The sequence below is a fragment of the Brachyistius frenatus genome, unplaced genomic scaffold, assembly GCF_029030835.1.
Source record: "Brachyistius frenatus isolate BFR_SWC_R1_liver_20210118 unplaced genomic scaffold, ASM2903083v1 Contig_57, whole genome shotgun sequence".
NCBI classification, from domain to species: Eukaryota; Metazoa; Chordata; class Actinopteri; family Embiotocidae; genus Brachyistius; species Brachyistius frenatus.
Window position 1 is genome coordinate 743950 of NW_027210656.1, and position 20650 is coordinate 764599.

The 20650-nt window shown below is 42.8% G+C and overlaps 1 protein-coding gene across 1 annotated transcript in view; it reads left to right on the plus strand.

Annotated features, from left to right (window-relative positions):
- pola1 (polymerase (DNA directed), alpha 1) overlaps positions 1–20650 on the plus strand; it is a 54589-nt gene that overhangs the window by 11353 nt on the left and 22586 nt on the right. Inside the window, exons 27-34 of the mRNA XM_069705509.1 lie at positions 12019–12051; positions 12793–12885; positions 12970–13175; positions 13344–13476; positions 13780–13911; positions 14055–14229; positions 14718–14899; positions 18056–18187. Coding sequence (XP_069561610.1) covers positions 12019–12051; positions 12793–12885; positions 12970–13175; positions 13344–13476; positions 13780–13911; positions 14055–14229; positions 14718–14899; positions 18056–18187 — 1086 coding nt within the window. The remainder of the gene's footprint in view (positions 1–12018; positions 12052–12792; positions 12886–12969; positions 13176–13343; positions 13477–13779; positions 13912–14054; positions 14230–14717; positions 14900–18055; positions 18188–20650) is intronic.

Genomic DNA, 20650 nt, shown 5'->3' on the forward strand with positions numbered 1-20650 from the left:
CCAATAATAGAACGGTGAGTGTCCGATTTCCTATTTATACAGCTTTGCATTGAAAAACAATGGGAGGGTGCTTCTGACTTGGCGCAAGGATTATATCTGTAAACTGGTATTTCGGTGACGGCTCAGACTCTGAAAGACGTTGCATGAAGTGGACCTCTCCGGACGGTGTCCAAGTAGGAAACTACTGCTCACAAAATGGCACAAAACAACAGGATAAAATGAGCTAAAGAACATGTCATGAAGCCTGATGCTTTCACCCCCATTTAATTTTTTTTTTTTTTTATGAGTTGAGGTAAAAGATCAAAGACTTTATATTCACCCAAAACGTTTATTTCTCTTAAAGCTGTTGCATGTGAATGTTCATTTCACCATCATAAGACATCTCTGACATAATTTCCAGGAACTTAGTAGCACATCCAACTGGCTGAGGAACTTTTACACAAACTGTCTGAAACCGTCTCATCTAAGGCCTTGTTGTCCTCTCTTGAGGTCTTGATCTCAGTTTGTCGTCATAACCGACTTCAGAGGGCAAATGAAAATGCCGAAGATGTCCCAAGGCCGATTGTTGTGCCATTCGTGCGCCACCATTCCTCATGTTGCAGCGTGATAATACATGGTCTAATGTTCGCAAGGATCTGTACAGATTTCTTGGAAGTTGAAAACGTCCTAGTTGTTGCGTGGCCTGCATGCTCTCCAGACATGTCACCCATTGAGCATGGTTGAGATTCTCCATATTGGGGTATATGACTGCTTGTTACAATTCCTGCCGATATCCTTGCACCGCCATTGAACAGGAGTGAACCAGCCAATCAGCAACCTGATCAACTATATGCAGAGATGTGCCATGTATGTGTCCAATATGAGACAAATGGTAGATGCATGTGAAATTGTGCCTGACAATGTAAAAAAAACAAAAACAAGTTTTCCCAAGATAAAACTGCCTATTTTGGAGTGGCCTTATATTGTGACCAGTCCACGGGACATCTGTGCTGTAATCCTGCTGTTTAATCAGCATCTGGATGTGCCACACCTGTCAGGTGGATGAGTTTCCTTGGCAAAGGTGATCGATTTTAACACCTTTTGGTGTACATAAAAGACATCGTAGGTCTGTAGCATTACATTGCGTTTATATTTTTGAGTGTAGAGGGAATTTGTTTGGATCTAATGGGGTCCAGGCTGTTTCCTGTGGACCTGGCCAGGACCACGGCGCTGACTGCATGGTACCGGCTGTGAAACATTGGAGGCGGGAGTGTACTCATATCGGGCTGCAGGTGGCATTTTGAAAGTAAGATTGTTTCCCCATATACTTAATGAATTTATGACTCCCAGTCTCAAGAAACTTGGCAAAAGAAGAATTTTTCATTACGACAATGATGTCAAACACACTGCAACAATCACACAAGAGTTTCTAAAAAAAAAAAAGAAAAAGAAAACCGTTATAACTATAACCCGGCCAAGTAAAGTTGAATCCAACAGAACATCTGAAAAGAAGAAGCTGAAAAGAATCACCTGTAAAGAATAGCAGAACATCCACAATCATAAGTGCACAGGAAGATCAATACTGTCGTCAAAGATAAAGGACGACGTGCAAAATACATATATTATGTTGGAGGCTGCAGATTGTGGCACTGTTACACTATGCCGCATCATGCAAAGTAGTGTTTACTTTTATTTAGCCTGCCCTTCATTGACAGAGATGGGATGAACAAATTAATAGCAACACCTGTCACTATAATGTCGTGCATTTCAGCAGCACCACAAACTGCAGCCTCCAAAATGTCCAAACAGTTTCATCAACACTTCTGAGACGGTTCAAACAAATACGAACCATCATGACCTTTATTACGAAAACATTTGTTACAGGATTGTTGCGTTAGACTGCGTTGTTTTTTTTACATAATGAATTGCCAACTTAGCGTATATTCATGTAGACATATTAGGGGTTTTAGATATTCTCAACCTCCTGTAGTTACCCAGGGTCCTGAATGGATGGTAAACGATTTGGATTATGTTTCATTAGGACTTAACTGCATTAGTATTTTTCATACAGCGAAGAGTGATACGATAGACCGGAGAGACTCGCATCAAAAGGTCATCGGTCAGATCTGAACCCTCAGTTCACTGAGTACACAGCGGGTACCCCGGTTTGCTGATGCAGCAGGAGATCCCACCTCACTCGATCTTAGTGTTTTGTTTACTTTGTATCTATGATCCCAGACACAACTCTATTTATACTGCCGGTTGTGTGCTTGGAGGAGAGCATGGCATCAGCACAGAGAAGCAACACCGGGAGTCCCGCTATAAATATGAGGATACGTCGTTGGGAATAATTTACTGCTCTTTAAAATCTACATTGTAACATTTGTACTTGTTAAAAACTGCGTTGAAAATCATAAAAAAAAAATCTGAAGCTAATACTTAAAATCTCAACTATTCAGTTGGTCAAAAGTGATGTTTTTTTCCCCAGTAAATTCAGTTACTCACTTCTGTTTAAATGAGAAATGTGTTCTTCTTTACACTTTGTGTTATTGTAACATGGTGATTCTACCAACTATTAAATCCCATTTTGTAGTTCCCTGCAGCGTGTAGGTCATTTATTTGCTTTTCTGGACTGGCAAAATGAAAATACATCTTAGCAGGGCTAAGATGCATTTTCATATGTTTTTCATATTTTCATTTTCATATGTGGTTCTTGTTTGTGAGCTTTCACTCTCTGACCTCATGTACACTGCTTGGTTCAGGCAAAGCAGCAAAAGGCAACAGTAGTTTGAGCCAAACGGGGGAGTTTTACTGATTTTGAATGGAGCCCTAAAATTAAAAGAACGTAAGCCAAGTAGTTCTTGGTAGTTTCCGACTGCAGCGAGCCAGAAAAGCCAGCTGGCATTTAGAGCCGGGTTTCTGGTGTATTTGTGGGTATTGCCGTTTGTTCTCCCGCCCCCATTTTAATCGTCACATTTGCACTCTACTTTCATCTCATGATTTAGGAGGCTTTTTATTTTTATAATTGTAACACGTACACTGTTCACTGCTCTGTCCGCAGTGTTAATCCCCCCGTCCCCCCCGGCCCCGCTGCGAGTTCCCTTCATCTGTTTGGACTGGTGTCCGGGGTGAATGTGCATGTGTTCTCCGTATTTATTGATTGGCTCGGTTCTCATCTTTCTCTCACTCTCATTTTAAATTGAGGCCTAAGGCCCCCCCCCCCCCCCACACACACACACACACACCTCCTGTGGCAGGATGGGTCATGCCAGGGGCTGCAGTGGTCGCCCAGCCATGGGGGGGGGGCCTTAGAGGGGGTTGACAGACCCTTGGCTGTGGCTCTTCTGATCATATTTGCCAACTTAAGAGGGGAAAGCCCCTCCCCCCCCTTATCTCCCCTCCTGACTCTTGTATGTGTGTCTTGGGCATGTTTAACTATCTGCGTCTGTCGACGTGATGATGTGTGTGCGCGCTAATACCCGTCTGTGTGTGTGCGCACAAGTGCTACTGGCCGAACTCTGCCCTTTGTCGGGGGACCATTTGTTGTGGCCCTACTCTGTCCTGGTATGTGTGGGTATTAAGGGGGGGGATGATGGGTATTAAGAGGAAGGTGAAGGTTTAGGATTACACAGTCGAGGGTCCACCACAGATTGATGTCCCCCTCAACCCTCAGCGTTATTTTAGGTTCTTTTGTATGTTCGCCAGAGAACAGTTGGGCGCAGAGAAACCGATATATCAAACACAGACAACTTACATGCATGCAGTTATAATAGACTGAGAAATGTATTTGAAACACCAGAAAGACTTTTATTGTCCGCCGATCGCCCGGCTGGTTGGATCTCCGAATTCTGAATCCGAGAGTTTGACATGACAAATGGAGAGAATTAAACTTTGAGAAAGAAGGAACTTCTGGAAACCTGCTGGGAGACGAAGGATCAGTTGCAGGATTTGGCTGGTTGCTCTTGTTAATATTGCTAATCTTTACAAAAATAAATGTTTCTGTGAAAACTGCTTTATCTTCTCGCCGTTAGAATAACTCAGAAGTTGTCTTCTTTGATCCTTCGGTTTCTCCGTTATCTTTTTTATTTTATTTTTTATTTTTTTTACTCCGAGCCCAAACTATGTGCCCATTAGTGTGTTTATGCCCTCATAATCGAGTGATGTTAACAGCACAGGCCGCTAGAAGCCGCTGATTGTTGCGGATCGCAAATTGGTTTGACCTTTTGACCCCTTTGCCAGAAAATCTGACAACCATTAGCAGGTGTGTGTGTGTGTCTCAGGACGGCGGATGACTCCGGAAAGCCATTCTGCTGTAATTGAGTCTCTGTCCTTGTGTTTAAAAACAGCCTGACAGGAGCTCGTAGTTGACATTATTGGATGGCATGCAGAGTGAAGGATAGAAGCGGGCTTGTGTGACAGAGCCGAGGGTGCAGAGAGGTCAAAGTTTGGTTTAGGTTAAGCCCCTGTATGTACATGGGTGCAAGGGTGCGTGTGGTTGTAATGAAGTCTAAGTAAATATTGTTGCCCCCCGGCCCCCGCCCCGGTGTCGCTCGTTCAGGTTCTGTATCATCCCTCTTGTCTCAAGAATCACAAATCATTTCCCAGAATTAGACACAGGAATACCTGAACCACTCTATCATGTCTCATTTGTGGCCGCGCCTGTCAGGCTGTGTGCCGTGATGCCGTGTGAGTAAATGTTGTCGCCCCCCATTTCTTTCATTCAGGGTCTCCGTCGCTGCCGACGCCGTCTCAGAATCACAGGAGTCCTTTTCACATTTCCCTGAATTAGATGTAAGAATACATAAGCCTGGCTACGCTGGCGTGCGCGTGTTTTCACATGCATGCTTGTGTCGGGGGAAATGAGGGCTGCGATGTTTCCATGGTCCTGTAGTCCTCTTAAAGAGCTGGCTTTGCTCCTGATAGGAGTGGACTTAACAAATAGTCACATGGGAGCAGTGCTGCTATTTTGGCTGCATCAGCTTGTCTGTGGTGGCCGACGGTGGACGGGACAAGATCTCAGAATCCAAACTGCGACTTTAGTAACACCTACTAATGAGGCCATGTGAGACCGAGCTAGTAGCAGGGATTATAATTGATAATGGATTGATCTGACATGTGGTGTCTTATCAGGGTCACTGTCCCCACTCAGTTGTAAATGAGTGGATAATTAGGAAATGGTTTTAACTGACTTGGCAAAGAGGTTATAGATATGGTCAGTGCTATTATAAACTTGAAGTTTCCGGATTATGACCCAAGACATGACACATGATCCATCATGAAAATGATATCAAAGCTCCAGCTTTGATATCATTTTCTGAATCCATTTGCAGGTTTACAGCAGGTTCAGTTCTGTAATGATTAAGCAGTTAACAAGAGAATAACTATTTTGATAATAACTTTTTTGACTCATGGTTTGTCAAGTAAAAGATACCCAACATTTGCTGTTTACAGTCTACTATATGAAATGATGCTTGTAACTATGAGCCAATATCATATAGTACTGTTGTAAAACAAAATGGCCATTGTCATTCCCAAAATATTGTTACATTATCCATATATTTATATGGCTTTGTGAGTCATAAATATTGAGGCATTTGATTTAATCCCACAGTTGAACTGCAACAATTTCAGTTGATTAGATGATCGGCAGAAAATTAATCACCACCATTTTTGACAATCAGGAAGTTATGAGCCTTTTTTTTTTTTTTTTTTTGCAAGAATACAAAAATTCTCAGATTCCAGCTTCTTAAATATGAATATTTTCTAGTTCCTTTAGTCCTGCATGATAATAAATGGAATATCTTTTGGTCGTGGACTGTCAGTTGGGTCGGAACGAGATCTTTCAGGCTGCACTACCAACATTTTTCACCATTTTCTGACAATTAAAGACTTTTCTTTGACTTTAGGGTGGGTGGAGTTGTAACTTAAGAGAGCTGAATAATATAGGTGTCATACTTAAGGCACAGTTCAGAATAGGTCAGAGACATATATCGGTGTATGACATTAAAGCTGATGAATGACCAACAGAATTTCATTTTAATATCCTAAATATCACATTTTAAAGAGCCTTGTTGACGAGCCACTCATACAATACTTATCTGCTTGACAGCATGTTGATAATTTGTCAGTGACTACCCTGCCCGTGCCAGAGCAAACGCAAAGACATAGCAGCACGTCTCCTTTCCAGCTATTAAAGTACCATATTTTAATTGACCAGACAACCGGAGGATTGTTGCCATTGTGGAGTTATTTTCAATCAACGCTGGTGTTTGTGATCCCGGCCGGTTGTATTAAATCAGCCACAGCTTTACAACAGATTGACCTTCGCAGCAGAAGACATGAGAGCACAGCTATGGCATCTGACAGGTGTGTGTGCGTGTGCGTGTGTGTGTGTGTGTGTGTGTGTGTGTGTGTGTGTGTGTGTGTGTGTGTGTGTGTGTGTGTGTGCGCGTGTGTGTGTGTGTGTGTGCTCGTGCGTGTGTGTGTGTGTGTGCGCGCAGATGAGAGAATAGAAATCTTTTATGCATCTTTGTGTGTGAGATTGTGTTCGTGAAAGAGTGTTTGAAAATGTGTGTACGTGCACGCATACTCAAGCACCTTGTGTATGCGTTGTGTGTATGTGCCCCCCCCCACCCCCCAGCTCTGACAGTGGTGTGTTCCTCCACAGGTGCTATTTCAGTCGGCCGACTGTCATCCCAAAATGCTTTTCAGCTGAGTGCTTTTCAAAACAATCGTCACTGGTGCCCCAGGCTCTTTTTACAAGGGCCCTCTACCACACTGAGGTTTAACATGCCGCTTCTGATCTGCTGATCAGCGGAGGGGTCTGTGGTCTATATATGTGTGTGTGTGTGTGTGTGTGTGTGTGTGTGTGTGTGTGTGTGTTTATAGGAGACAAAAATGGAGGCATGGCCTTTTGACGAGCCTGCGTCTCGCTCATTTGTCTGCTTATCATTGTGTCTGTTGTCTCAAGTCCTTTCTTTAAATTCACAAACAATTCCTCCCTCAACCGAGCAGGTCAGTTAAGACCAATATTCTTATTAAAATGACAGCCTGGCAAAAGACAAAAGATATTTTGATGAGAAGAAGGGGGAATAAATGAGGGTGACATGACGACAAGACACGTAATTCCCTAATAGATGAGGCCAACAAAAAGCTTAGCAACAGCTGGGGGAAGGCGGATATATTAACGAGGCTCGAACTACTCATCAATTAGCATGACAGGGTGCAATAACACACAGCTAATGGCTACAGCTCATGTGCAGGCACACAGGTGCACATGCAAAGACAAGAGACATTGTTACAAGCCCGAAATAAAAGCTGTGCAAAGTGAAGTCAGAAAGTGAAGCTTTTACTGAAGTATTAGGACGGGTATCAAAAAGTGTCGATGGGAAAATCAAACCTCAAAACCTTTCTGCTTTTTCCAACTTAATCTGTTCTTAAAATCTTGGTTTGGAATCGAGATTTATTCGACTGCACTTGTCAACTGAACAGGATTTTTCAGTTGTCATGGGACTTGCGCTCATGTAGTCGTCTCGTTCGGTCACTTTGTGGCAGCTTTGATTGTTACAGACTTTGTTTGCTCCACTTAACCAAACGACATGTTCTGGTGCCCTGAAGTCTGTGTCCTCAAGTCTGAAGGCAGATTTGGTGGGTGTATTAGGTTTTAGAAATCGGTAGTACAAAGACAAAACACCACCTGTAAGTAGAAATAGTGCACAAATACAAGAACTCTCCACGGCGCTCGCACTTGAACTGACAGATCCAAACCTAGTGTGTCTGCTGCAGACATCTGCTGCCAGCTTCATGTCTGATGAGGTTTTTTTTTGTGGAATTCAAATGTCATTTTCATATAGTTTATACGACACAATTTAAAGCTTGCATCTCGGTATGCTTTCACACTGTTGAGTTAGGCAGATGAAGAGGGCACGAGATCATGATACAGGATGTTTGGCCAGCGTTACCCACAGGTTGAGAATTTACTTGTGGTGATGGGTGTTGCGGCGTGTGAGAGATGTGCATGTCGAGAGTCATGCAGATTAAACGGGGGAGACTGTAACCCAGGTTATTTCTCTGAAGTCAAAGAACTCGTATGCAGGCTATCGGCAGACGCTACAATTCACAGATGTTTCCTAAACGCCTCACACACTGGCATATCCGTAAGCGCTGTACTTTACAGATGTTCCCTAAATGACTTACTTGTTGGCTATCTGTTGAAACTAGAATTGTCAGTTGACACTAAAACGGGTACAGATGTTCCCCAAACGCCTCGCATGCAGCCTTTTATCTGTAAATGCAAGTTAAGCAGCTGCGCACCGACTCGGTTACTGCAGTGCACATAACTCAGGCAGGTGTGAGGCCAAAAGTCTGTTTAAACAAAGTGAAATAAGGCGTTCTAATGTAAGATTTATTTAAATTGAAACCGGGGGATTTTATCAATCTGTGCAAGCTGCCTAAGTAGATAGCTATGTGCCAATACAATAAAGTTAATGGATGGCTTGTTTATAATGTTTTTAATTGTGTGGTTGGGGAAAGAAGCAGTCAATGCAACCATCTTATTATTTTCCTTAAAACTTGCCCATCAGTTCCTGCTGGACATTTTGTTCTCTCTGTTCGTTGTTTAGAGAAACGTGAGGAACAGTAATTCATGGCAGTGTGTTTGAATACAGTAGACTGTATTCTACTAAATTCAACACACCTTCTCATTTGACCTCAGAGCCCCATTAATGGATCTTAACCCAAAGAATGCCAGCTGACATCTGAGCCCTCACCTGGATTGGCATGAAAAGAAAGGTGACGTAGGACAGGGATTACAAATTATAAGGAAAAAAAAAAGAGTCCATCAGTCCATTTTGCTCACAAAGCTTCCGTCCCAATCCGTCTCTGCGGGAGCACTTGTCAGTGAGCTGCTCAATTACTGTCCAGTGTAATTACACTGTATTAACACCAAGGAGCCGAGAAGGGAAGGAGGCTGGAACATTAGGAAACTGTGTGATGTTTTACGGTGTGAAGAAAAAGTACATAGTGATTGAAAGATTTTAACAGATTTTAAGAATTTACGGAGTAGAAAATAGGGGAAAGTAAGAGAACCAGGGCAGATTTAGCTTAACGGGGTGTAAATTTGTTAATTAATTAGTTAAGTAATTATAACCTAATGCATAGTTCAAATTATTGATTCTACAAATTGAAAGAATAGTTTTTTTTTTTTTTAAAGGTCGGGCAAAAATCTGATGTTGAGCACCAAGCTGTTTTTCTGTCACTGATGGATTTTATGCTTGTCAAGTCATGTTTGTACGTGTTTAATATGAAGAACAAAGAGTTCAGATTAATGAGGCCTGGTTTCCTGTCTGACGCAAATGACTTAGTATTAAGTGATACGAGTCCTCTGTCACGTTTTTTCAGTTGTTTGCCCCAGAATGAGCGGCATGCGTGGCGGTGACTAGTGTAGTCATCAAGGTGAAGACATACACTCACTCTTTTCACCCCCTGGGGATATGTGTTTGCATTGGTCTGTATAGTATGCGTTTAAAGATGAGACACACACACACACACACACACACACACACACACACACACACACACACACACACACACACACACACACACACACACACACACACACACACACACACACGACATTCCAGCGTCATGGTCAAACGACTTGTCTTTCACACGGTTCATTCCTTAAAGCAGTCGGTCCTGCTGGGACTGACAGCATATGGAAAACCCGTCTAAATGAGTCCCCACATCAATTACATCAACGCATTCTCACCTCGCTTGGCTCTCCCCTTCTCCTCACTTTGCTTTCACTCTGCCTCTCTTCTCCACTTCATCACTCCTCTGCCCTTTCTTTCCGTCTATCCTCCGATCATTCCAGACTCCACGCCGAAGTCTTGAACTCTTGCAGCGCTTTTCTCCTGCTGTTGTAAATTATTAAAGAAAAGCCCATAAGTTTGAATGAAGGCTACATTTTAACACGTATCATCATTTCTTCGTGCAGTACTATAGTCTTTCTGAACGCAACCAAGGCATATTAAGTTTTTTGGGGGGAATGATCCAAATAAATGAGCAGAAATACTCTGAAACAGTTTTTGCATGAACAGGATTTTGTGTCATAATGATCAAGTAATACTTTGTCTGGTATTGACCTGCCTGGATTAGTATCCTTGTTTGATTATTTATCCTGTTGGTCAGTCTGTCTCTTTAACAATCGTATATTTCTGCAATAAAAATGATTAAAGTCAGATCAACAAACTGAAAACGTAATTATTTTTGATAAAACAGAAAGTTCTCTTACTTCTCTGAATTAAGGGTAAAAAGTAAAAAGGCTCAATTTGATCTCACTTATCCACATTCTTTCCAAAATAATGGTAGCGTGAGGTGTCTGTATCAGAATCGAAAGTAATTCAAATGTCCCCTTCAACGCTGCTCTGTGGAAAGTCCCAAAGATTCTGGTGTAATGTGTCTAACATGGGGTCAGAGATCCCAAGAATCCACAAACAATGGTGAAAATCCTCAGAAGACAATTAAATGAAAAAATTAAGTGATTCTGAAGCCTCACATTGCAGGTGTAGTTAAATTAAGTAAGTAGGGTCCCCAGGGATTTTGCCAGGGGTGTTTCCCCCTTCCAGATTTCTGTATTGTCCCTTGAGATGCAGTATATGTTACATTACATTTAATTCTGCCAACTTCCGTGTATGTTTGTCTCACTTTGTTTTAATTTGCAAAAGAAACTCTTAACAATTGTTAAAGAATAGATATTTTTAAAGAACCTGAAGACTTCTGGCACCAGCTGTAGTCATTTTGACTCTACACTGTTACAGGCAGAAATGGACAAGTGTCTGTCCAATCAATTTGCCCTGAGTGAAATTTAAGCACCTCAGGCCATCGGTTATGTCCAACCCTGTCATAATATCTCATGTTTAATTTTGCAATGACATTGTGACTTGATTATTGTGATAATATCATACTGTGAGGCCTTTGATGCTTCCCACCCATACTGTGTACTCGGTCTGCCCCAGGACCCTCTTTTCCTTCCCGTTTCCCTCCTAAACAGGCCGGAGACAGACTCGTCATTTTGCCTGCTTAAAAGCTTAGCAGCACAATTCACTGCATAGAGTGTGTGCTGAGGCCAAGGTTTGGTTGTGCAATTGCGAGTGTGTATGTGGTGAGACCTTGACCTTGACTGCAGTCCCTAATAGAGGAGGCTGTTCTGTGAATGAGTCAAACTCCCCCCACCGCTCAGTGGTATGTAGCAGCCCATAAAGCATGCTTACGGCCCACTCTGGTTTCAGGGAGTGGAAGCCCGACCCCGCCCCTTCCTCACACTCTGAAATAGCCACGTCCTTGTCCCCACACGGAGCACAGTGTGAGTCGGGGTGTGTATATATGCGTCTGCGGTTGATTGAGGAGCAGATTGCTGGTGACAGGTCACACCGCGTTCCGTCCCTCCGACCCCCCAGATTAGCGACCCGAGGCCCCCACACTGCCCTCCCCTCCTCTGGGCCCCCCACCTGTTTGGATCCCTCTGCTGCTCAGAGCTTTCCCTCTCTTACGCACACGCACGCGCACACACACACACACACACACACACACACACACACACACACACACACACACACACACACACACACACACACACACACACACACACACACACGGTGGACATCCTGCGTTAACAGAATTTTCGTATTCCTCCGTCACTCACCCTGCAGGATATAAATGCCACTACGAGTCATTAAGGTGCATGTGTGTGTTTGAGCGTGTGCAGCTAAGAATATGTGTGGGTTGAAAAGACGCCTGTCGCAGCATGCTCTCGTAATTGCCCTCTTAGCCAATTATCCCCCATTTAAAAGCAAGTCACCTGCTCTGCTCCCATGTCCACACGAATGCGCGTACACACACCACACACACACACACGCAATAAATAACATAGAAACTTAATATTTAATCAATGTTCGTTCCTGAGTGGTGTTTGTTTACTGTGCTTGTGTATGTGTTGTATTGCAGCATTCATAGTTTTATGTCTCCTCTCTTCTTCAGATTCTGATGCACACCAAAGACCTGGTTCAGAAGGTGGGTTATTAACAAGCTTTTCTGCTGCTCTTTTTTTTTTTTTTAATTCTCTGCCAAAATAAGACCAGACAAATTAAGAAAAACTATAAATAAGTTTAATTTACTGCTGGACAAAATGACCTAAAATATGTATCCTACTAAATAGTTGCAGATAATAATGGTTAGAGCCTGATTGATCCTGGATTATAGAGGTCAATATATTGGGAAGTAAAAGATAAAAACATGATATCAATATAAGAGCTGATATCCTTCATATCCTGCACAGTAGTTGCAATTATAATTATTGTTATACATTTACAGTTTGTTGTCCACATTGTTATTGGAGCACTGGAACAGTAAACTTCAATGGACATTTAATTATCAAAAGCAACTATAAAAAAAACCCACAAATTTAACTATTTTAATTTACCCCGTGCATCTTTTTCCACATTATGTTTTGTCAAAAAAGTTTTCGTTTCGGTCAATACATACGCTGACACTGCTTTATCTCTGATACACCAGTATAGGCCAATAGAATGACCTGCTTGATACATGGGTTTGGCTTTATGATGTTTACCTCTGTATTGAACTGTGGGCAAATTGAAGTTAAATGTCATTGGTTGTTGTAGCTATTGTGAATCTAATTTGAGATTCATGCATTTTAATTGTGCAATTTCATTTCAGTAATGTATTAAATCTGTTTTGTTTTTTTTGTCCCATCCTAATTTGAGACTGATGTCTTTTTATTTGTGTGTGACTCAGATGAATCTGGAAGTCATTTACGGAGACACCGACTCCATCATGATCAACACCAACAGCAGGTCTCTGGAGGAAGTCTTCAAACTGGGCAATAAGGTGTGTTTGCCGTGTCGTACAGCCATCAGTGGAAAAGTTTCTTGCCGTTTCACCATTTGACATTTGTGTGTGTTTTATTCCCAGGTGAAGGCAGAAGTAAACAAGCTCTACAAACTATTGGAGATCGACATCGATGGAGTGTTCAAGTCACTTCTACTGCTGAAGAAGAAGAAATATGCAGCGCTGGTGGTGGAGCAACTTGGGGAAGGACGATATAGTGTGAAGCAGGAGCTGAAAGGCCTGGACATCGTCCGTAGAGATTGGTGTGACCTGGCCAAGGAATGTGGCAAGTAAGTCAGATGAACCCAATTTAAAATATGTTTCCCATGTAGACAATTTTATAGCCAGAATCCGTCTTGAATATCTGTGTACTGAGCTCTGTAAGGCGCTTTGAGGGATCTTTAATTAGCAGTACATTGTAAGTCTTGAACGTGTATTCCTGCCTCCTCTTCCTGTAGCTACGTGATTGGTCAGCTCTTGTCAGACCAGAGTCGTGACGTCATCGTGGAGAACATCCAGAAACACCTGGTGGAGATGGGAGAGAAGGTCGCCAGAGGAGACGTACCACTCAGCCAGTATGAGATACACAAGGTGAGGATGTGGCTGCATCTCTATTTCCGTGTTTACATTTCCTCTCATGACTCGGATGCACTCAAGTATCTTTAGAAGCTGGGTTAGGGAACGAGTTCTCTTTAAATACAGCTGCAAAAAGACGTTCAGCGGAATACATAGTACATAATGAAACACTGCCACCAAAAACTCTGCCTGTAAGAAACATGCCAGAACAAATGAGAGCAATGTTTGTGTGGGTCTTGCCAAATTCTGTGCTGGATGTTTTAATATTTTCTGTCCCCCGCCTGTTTAATAATGGCTTCCTACTCTTCTCTTCTCCAGGCACTGACAAAGGACCCTCAGGACTACCCAGATAAGAAGAGTCTCCCTCACGTCCATGTGGCTCTGTGGATCAACTCTCAGGGCGGCCGCCGGGTCAAAGCTGGAGATACGATCTCTTACCTCATCTGCAAGGTGTGTGCAATATAAGACACGAGACATAAATACCATCTCTTCACCGGCGCACGAGTTATTTTTTTTGGTATGTTTCACAGTAATGCTTCAACGCACAAACAGAATGCAACTCTATTGGATATACGTCTTCTTTCTCGCCCTAGGACGGCTCCACGCTGGCAGCATCTCAGAGAGCCTACGCTCTCGAGCAGCTTCAGAAGCAGGAGGGTCTCAGTCTGGACACACATTACTACCTGGCCCAGCAGATCCACCCTGTGGTGTCTCGCATCTGTGACCCCATCGAGGGCATTGACAGTGTGCTCATAGCCACGTGGCTGGGTAAGTTCATTCCAGGTTATGGTGACCTGTAAAAGGCTTTACATTATGACTTCAAGTATTTCAGGTTGCCTTGTTGGTAATTTAAGTGAAACAGGAGAGCAGAGATCACCTTTCATAATACTTTGGAAATTCTGTTGTTAAATAATCAGAATTTGGGTTTATAGTTTTAAGACAATATAGTTCTCATAGTTTTATAAATAAACTCTCACCATGAGCGCACAGCTTACTTTGACAGGTAATACCAATGCCCTTTTTGTGATAACTTTAGTCATAATGCCTGTTTTATAGTCTGTTGACAGCTGAAACAGCTAAACATAGAAAACGTGTCACAGCTAATATCACAGTAGCCTAATAAAAATACAAAATAGATGTTTCACTGTTGTTTCCTCATCGTAAAAAATGTGTTTTGCTTTCAATTCTGTGTGTGAATAAACATTTTGTTCTAGTTGCTGTAGATCAACATAAAAACACTCTATTGTCCGTCTCAGGTCTGGACCCGAGTCAGTTCAGAGCTCAGCAGCAGTACCAGAGGGAGGAGGAGGCTGATGGCATGCTGGGAGCTCCGGTCCAGCTGACTGATGAAGAGCGCTACAAAGACTGTGAGAGGTTTACTTTCACCTGTCCTCAGTGTGGCACTGACAACATCTACGACAGCGTCTTCGAAGGAGCTGTGAGTAGATGTCTTCATGAACACAGCATTAGATATCACAGAAGTCCTTGACTGTTCTTCTCCTGGGTTTTTACAGGGTGACAGATAATCGTCCTGCACTCATGTCTTCTTTGAGATAATATTAAACCTATGTTGTTTCGGCTGCGGCAGAAAAACAAGCTCGGAGATGTGCCCCTAGACATGGAGGGGAAAAAAAGAGCAGATAGCTTTTATCACTACTGGTGTGTTTCACTTGTGGAACGGATTAATGAGTAGATTTATAAAGGGTTTAGGAGTGGGAGAGTGGTGTTTCCGAAGGCATTTCAGGCAAACTTCCTGTGAAGGATTCATGCTTTAGTCATCCTCCATGTTGTGTCTCTGTCTGTATTTTTAGACAGCTGCCTGGCTCCAATATGGACTCTGTTTTCATTGGCATAGTTCGGACTCCACAACTTGAAAAGCCTTTCCTTAACCCCTGCCGCTCTGTGGACACACACACAATCACGCACATACACACACACACACACACGCACACTGGTCTCCTACCATTTGTCAGGCCAAGGTCGTGTGTGAGTGTGTTATCAGCCTCTAATGAGGAGCAGGGCACGCAGCTTTTTCTCGTCTTGAAGACACTAATAAAACTGACGAGCCTCTGTCCTCGGCCAACGGAGAGAACTCCCATTAGCTTGAAACAGAAGTATTACACACACACACACACACACACACACACACACACACACACACACACACACACACACACACACACACACACACACACACACACACACACACACACACACACACACACACACACACACACACACACACACACTAAAGCAGATATACTAGTGTGTTTTACTGAAAAGCATCCCCTACTCGCATAGGAAACTGCAGAATAAGTTGCGATTGCATGTACAAAAAGAAACGACCTGTTTCCTACTTTTAACCGTAAACTAAATTCTTCAAATGTTGGTTATCTGTCAGTACTTTCAAACCTAATACTAAACTAACCAGGAACTGTCTGATTACTGCTGTTAATTGTCCAGCATGTGTCAGAGGCCGGTATGCACGGAGCCACAGAGTCCCTGATAAGACAGTAAGTTAATTAAGGTGGCGAACACGGTCTAACAGCTCAGTGAGAGGGGAGGACAGACGGGCCTTGACTCCACCGCTGACACTGAGCCAGAGATGGTAGGAGGAGGCGGTGATGGATGATGGAGGACAGACACAGGAGGAAAGTTGTTTGATGGCGGGGTAGCAGGAGAGGAGGATGAAAAGATTAAGTGTGGAGAGAAAAAATGTGGATGGAGCTGCAGGGATTTCCCTGAGTTGAGTTTCCAGAGAGTGTTCGTTATGCCACATGGGCAGTTAAATCAGCATGCTGTGCAAGCTGCACATTATCAAACCAAGACATCGATGAAAACAGCCTGGTTAGACATCGTAAACCCTTTTAAAATTGTTTTACAGTTTTGCAGAAGTCTATTTAAGGTGCAGACACGAGGCGGTAAAAATGTCAGTCGGCTGGAGTGCAGACGAACACTTAGAAGAGCGAGGAGTGTTGGACGATGTGATTCTTGGACTGCGCTATTTGAACTGTTCTCATAAGTCTCACACAACCACAAGACGGAAAGTGCTTTGGATGTGGCATATTTTCATTTAATTGCCCGGTGATAAAATAACTGACATGTAAGTGGTGTATAATTTTTATAGATACAACTTGTTTGGGTGGGAGGGTTCTCTTATCAACACAAAGTTTGGAATGAAACAAGTGAGATAAAATGCAGGAGGGGAGGAGATCGTGGAGGGAGAAGACGGGAGGTTGCTTTCATCCCTGGCAGGCTGAAAAAAAAAAAAAAACACCAAAGAGGAGGATGGATCGAGATGAGGAGGGTTAATGTGTGGAGCGGCCTATTAGCCAAGTCAAAGGAGTTGATTGACACAAACCGGACGAAAAATCTGGTGTTTTTTTTCTTCAAGCAGGAAAGATGTAGGCAAACAAAAAGCCCCGTGTGGGGGTGTCACATGCATACTTTTGTGTCACACACTTCCCCGCAGAAAGCTTTCTTTGCTGCTGTCAATGCGACAGGTAAATGGAGTTCAGGTTTAAGGGAGCCAGTGTTTAAAGCCATTTTATTTAGTGTAATTGTTCTGTACCGTGGCTACTTCTTTCATTGAATTACCTGTACGCCTCACTGTCAAGTGGACAATTCAGGGGTGCCGGGGGTCACGGTGACCTGTTTTCTTCAAACGTTAAAATTGACTGGACCCAGTGGAGCTTTAAGCTCTCACATTGTCTGTGTTTGATTTGTTCTTTGTGGAGGTTTAAAGGTAACAGACAAGTTTTCATATTAAATAACTATTTTTCCTGACTACAAGGTTAAAAAAAAAAAAATGGAGCTGTGATAAATTACTGCAAGTATAATGTTATCCACAGGAAAGTGAGATTGTGGTAAATACTTTCACCGAACAGCCAAGACAAAGCAAGACTCCACGTGAAAGCCTTTTAATATATAAATTACATTTACTTCCAAATTTGTGATTAACTCCAGTTGCACTGAGCCAAAATGTAACTTTCCCGTTGGACTGTATGCAGCGTTTTTTTTTTTTTTTTTTTTACCATCGATGCTGATACAGTCGTTTTAAGAAGTTTTATGGCTGCTTCTGGTTTAGAAAGTCACATCTATTGTGTTCACAGACGACGTTAGGGCTCTCCCAGTCGAAGCACTTTTACGGATTGGATTGGCATGAAACCTTCCCAGTGAAAATATCAACCGTCTGGTTCTTTGATTAAAAAGGCAGTGACACAAGCTTGTGGACTTCCAGTAAACACTCTGATAAGATGTGTGTCTGTTAAATAAAGATCCGACATCTAGTCTAAAGACTGAAAACTGGAGCCTCAGTACCCCGAGTAGTGTTGTATAGTAATAGAGCTCAGGGGCTCTTCAGTTTGCTCGCGACGGTCAACCCGTTGCACTCGCCAGTTTTTAAGGAAGGAATTTTGTTGTTGTTTTGTTTTTTACTTTCCAACCAATCACATGCCTCTAGCAAGTTGTTTACAAAACGACTGCTGCATGTTTTATATACGTGTTTTGAATGAGACGGAAAAAAATAGCTCCAGTTGGAGACGTTGTATCAGTGCATGTATTGACGTTTTGTTTTTCCACTTGTTTTGTTCAGGGTCAAAAGTTGGAGCCCAGTTTGAGGCGATGCTGTCACGTCCCCTGTGGGAGTTCCCTGATCGACCACGCCGCCAACATCAGCAACAAACTTCTGCTTGACATCCGTCGCCACATCAAAAGATACTACTCCGTGAGTGTTTCTGTGTTTACACACCAGTTTGGTGACAGTGAGGTTTTGATAAATGCTACCGATTCTGCCAAGAAAACTACACTCTAAATTATACACACTGAAGCACGCATTAACATTTATCTATTAGTGTCTTACCCACTTGTCGGGCCACAAATGAACTTGATGTAGTTTTCCCTTTAGTGTTTAACGCTGCAACTTGCGAGACTAGTACAGCGAGCCAGCTGATCGTCTTTCAACCCTCTTCTCCAGTGTACAGTTTGTTTGAGCTCACAGTTAGTTAACTAAAACACCTTTCTTAAAAACGTCAAACGTAAAGCCTCATTTGATCCAGACCGTTCTCCAAATGTAAATAGAGCATATCGTTTGTCCACAAACGCTACATTTAGGCTTGTTAAGCATTGTGGTTGTTGCATATCTCTCAATACATTCCTGAAGAAATGAAATTAAAGCTTCGGTTGTCAAAACACAAACTCACGTGTTCAGAGAAACAGAGCTGCATAGAACGAAATAGTAATAAACTGTGAAAATTGACCTTCCACAAAGTGTCTATGAAAGGGTTACATTGTATTTAACACAATGGGGGATGCAACCGATGCAGTAATGTTAGAAGACGGCATCAAAAGACGTTGGACGAAAGATGGAGAAAACCTCAGCGGGACACTGCGCTGACATTTTCAACCAAAGAGCACACTGTGCGTGCAAAATGAAAAGAGCTCCAGACAGATTTGTTGGAGAATGATCCGTGAAAATACTTAAATGGCCATATTTAGTTTGGAGGCCGAATTTAACATTAACACGCAGTCATTTTGGATGATAAGTATAAGTATTGGCAAAAAGCAAAAAAAAATCACAAGTATTTCACTTTAAAGATCAAGTAGATTTGTCTCAATAATGCAAAACTGCTCTTTGCTTGAAAGGTTACTGAGGATGCTGCATTAAAGGCCTTACAGAATAAATCATTTCCACAGGTTGTCAGGAGCATGCAAGGTGTGAACATCTGCTCCTCTACGCGTTACATATTCACAATATCAACACGTACATTCATTTATTCAAAGCGGCTGTTTTTCCTGTTAACCAGTAGATTCATTTTTAGTTTAAGTGTAAAATATTTTAAAAAGTACAAATGCCAATCAGAAGTTAGAAGTGGACCTCCCCCCACACCGCCACCACTCTCCACATTGGGACATTCTGTCCTCCCTGAAAGAAACAACATATTTTATTTCTTTTATGTACCTAATTTACGTGCACCCTTTTCAGCTCAGCTTCGTGTCATTGTCTCTATTAACAGGAGCTCGTTTCTCTCCTCTGCTCGAGACGATAAGGTTGCTCGAGTAGTCACTATGTTACTGTAAGTGAGATATAAGCCGACAACGTTAATTTATTAATATATAGATAACAACCCTAAATGTCTGAAATTTAGGTCAAAATATCTGCCAAAATATTTTTTACCTGAATCTGACTACGGTGGCGAGGATGCCGATGTTGGTTGTCCGAGAGGAAATAATTCTGCTTCTACGAGAGCAATATTGTTCAAGTTTCAGGCTTTTTTTTTTTTTGCTGTATTGTTATCTAGATACTGGAAAAAATATTATACAGTGTACATGCTGAAGACTTTGTTTTACTCCACTGTTGCATTCAAAGGTTGCCCGTGCAGTGTCGGTCTGATTTACGCTGGTGCAGTACGTGCACATGGATATCCACACACGCCTGTTGGACAGAGTAGAAACAGAGGGTGTGACACACAGCGGCGTCGAGGACTGAACTCAGTCTGAGTCAATTCAACTGGATGCCTGTGTCGTCTTTGTACAGGACTCTCTCTCCTGGTAGCTTCCAACACCTTGGGCTTCAGTGATTGGAATGCACTGTGTGTGTGTGTGTGTGTGTGTGTGTGTGTGTGTGTGTGTGTGTGTGTGTGTGTGTGTGTGTGTGTGTGTGTGTGTGTGTGTGTGTGTGTGTGTGTGTGTGTGTGTGTGTGTGTTTGGAGGGGGGAGGAGGGGTGGTGGTGGTGTAACTCTCCCACAGTGCTGAACAGAAATCAATTAGTGTGGTGAATGTGTGGGGAGCGAGTCCCCCTCAGCCCCTTTGTCACGATGTGTGAAACAGCTGCTACCACTGAATACTTACACGTCACGCAGCAACACACACACACACACACACACACACACACACACACACACACACACACACACACACACACACACACACACACACACACACACACACACACGCACACGCACACACCAGTGTAGGCTGAACAGAAGTGGACACAGCACACACAGCGGGGCAATGAAGAGGGGTAATATTGTGTAATTAAGGATTCCTTTCAAGCCGAGGGAGAGTTCAAATAGAGCTGTTTGTCTGGCCAGTGTGTGTGTGTGTGTGTGTGTGTGTGTGTGTGTGTGTGTGTGTGTGTGTGTGTGTGTGTGTGTGTGTGTGTGTGTGTGTGTGTGCGCGCGCGCAAGC